General features: G+C 46.2%; 1 protein-coding gene across 1 annotated transcript; it reads left to right on the top strand.

The window, feature by feature from the left end:
• Positions 1-645: 645 nt before the first annotated feature.
• On the top strand, positions 646-1,869 carry LOC147438314 (uncharacterized). The gene has a single exon (XM_086487599.1). The coding sequence runs from the start codon at positions 785-787 to the stop codon at positions 1,472-1,474; it is 690 nt and encodes a 229-aa protein (XP_086343725.1). The 5' UTR covers positions 646-784; the 3' UTR covers positions 1,475-1,869.
• Positions 1,870-2,142: the final 273 nt, after the last annotated feature.

Genomic DNA, 2,142 nt, shown 5'->3' with positions numbered 1-2,142 from the left:
GTGTGGTGTGTGTGGGTGCTTGGCCGGACAAACCTACCCTTTTGGCTAGCACCACCCTCATGGCATAATATAAGGAGGTGCCCTTGCATGGAACATGCATGCTCAATTCGGTCCTATCTTGCTTCACTCCTGCACACCACAATATGGAGATGAATAATCTTTTTACTATTCCATGCGCTTTTCATTTCTCAAAGTCACCATTCATTGACGTAATTGAAATGTTTTGAAGGGATTTTTTATTTTTGTGAGATTGGGGCCCTAAGTGGGCCTTCGTGTATTGAAAATGAATGCTCGGCGATGAAAGGAACGGGAAATAGCGAACCATGACTAGCTCAAAATTTCCAAGATGACTAGCTCCACAGTGGAAAATATAAAGCTCTTCCAGGACCACAAGCGTTCTTGAGACGGACGTATTCAAAGAAGGTGAAATGGAATGGAAGACCAGGAGGAGGGGACCGCGAGAGCATGGATGATGGCCCCGCTGCACGTCGACGTTCCAGCTATTTGGTTGGACTTGGAGCGATCATCCAATCGAATTCCTTCTTACTAGAGCTCTTGCGGAAAACTAATCGAAGGAACGTGGCGCTCTTTGAATATATACATCACCGCGTGCAGCAACGCGTCGTCAAAACAAACACACACACACACACACACACACACACTACTGTGGGTGCGGCAGCTCGCGCTTATCATATATACACGCGTACACGCATAATCTCTCTCTCTCTCTCTCTCTCTCTCTCACACACACACACACACACCCACCCACCCTGTGAGTGCTACCATGTCAGTGCTTGTAACCCCAGATTTACGTAGCGCAGATGATGATCAGCAGTTTGCAGCCGGCCACGGTGGACAGATTAACGGCGAGAATGCTAGAGATGGCTGGCGCGATGTGTCTGTGGACGATCTGCTAGATCACACGTGGCACTACCAGTGCGTGGTAAGCCCGACCTTCTCCGCAGCAGCGTTTGCGGCAGCTCTCAATATCAATATAGCAACAGCGCCTCATGGCTCCTCAGCCACGGCCAGATCTATGAAAATGGACTCAGATAAAGAGAAGAAATTGTCCCCCTCTCATCAGCAGGATCAATATGAGCTGCTCCACCCCGTTAATTTGAGGAAGCTCAATCTAAAGCCCGTGATGGATGCCCTCATCTGCAGCACAGCAGCGCCCAATTCTACTGCAGCTTCTCAAGATGGCTATGTCAGCCTCGCAAGCCTACTTCTCAATAGTCCATCATCGTCCCCAACCTCAGATCAAAGTAGCCTTCATGATGATCATCACCATCATCATTTTGATCATCTCTTCAATTTCGTGCGCAAGCAGAGTGCAAAATTCCGGAGCACCACGCCGCCCTTGATCACATCCACAACATGCAGAGATTCTGTAAGGCGATCCACAACCTCGCGACGTGGCGCCTCTGCAGCAGACACTACTCTCATGATTAGCGGGCGCCTCTATGCAAGCTGATCCATGCCTCACCTGCAATTTTTATCGAATCACTGGAAATGTTTTGATACAATCATATACTTATCATAATCATTACCATCCATCTGTCTGTGATCTCACTCTCTCTCAGCTCTCATGTACTCCTGTACAGAAATATCGGAGATTACATGTCTTTTTGAAGCTATTCATGCTCTTGCAGCAGTCAATAAGACGTCGGAGTTGAAGGTTATTTTGGTTGGATCAATGGCTATAAGCTGATACAGGAGTTGGAACTTCATATGATGATTATTGCTCATCACGTTACCAAGTGATGATCTAACGTTGTCTTTAATAATTGGTCCCATGGTATTTGGCACGAGACCTCTCTTGTATTACCCAATAGTCTTTGTCTTTAAATTTCAAAGTGAATTGGCTCAGTTTTTGTTATGGAAGCAACGTTGGATTTAGTTGATGGTCATGTGAGGCTTAGTTATAATCCAATATTTGTCACTGAGCCACGCCACTGCATAATTGGGCATAGTTCATTGCAACTACGAGCGGGACTCTCGTGGCCTCCGAGGGCGATGTTGCCTATAAGGAAGTTAAAGAAAGCTATGAGCATACGTCTTAACTAATTTTAGAATCTTGGCTTTTTAATCTCTTGGCGCCTTTGAATTTTATCTTTCAACGCTTGACTTAGGTATCGATCA

Source organism: Adiantum capillus-veneris, chromosome 17 (assembly GCF_014529385.1).
Source record: "Adiantum capillus-veneris isolate H3 chromosome 17, ASM1452938v2, whole genome shotgun sequence".
NCBI lineage: Eukaryota > Viridiplantae > Streptophyta > Polypodiopsida > Polypodiales > Pteridaceae > Adiantum > Adiantum capillus-veneris.
This window is presented reverse-complemented; position numbering and strand designations above follow the sequence as displayed.

Excerpts from the sequence above, each read along its gene's own strand:
- LOC147438314 (XM_086487599.1), top strand. The coding sequence starts at position 785 with ATGTCAGTGCTTGTAACCCCAGATTTACGTAGCGCAGATGATGATCAG.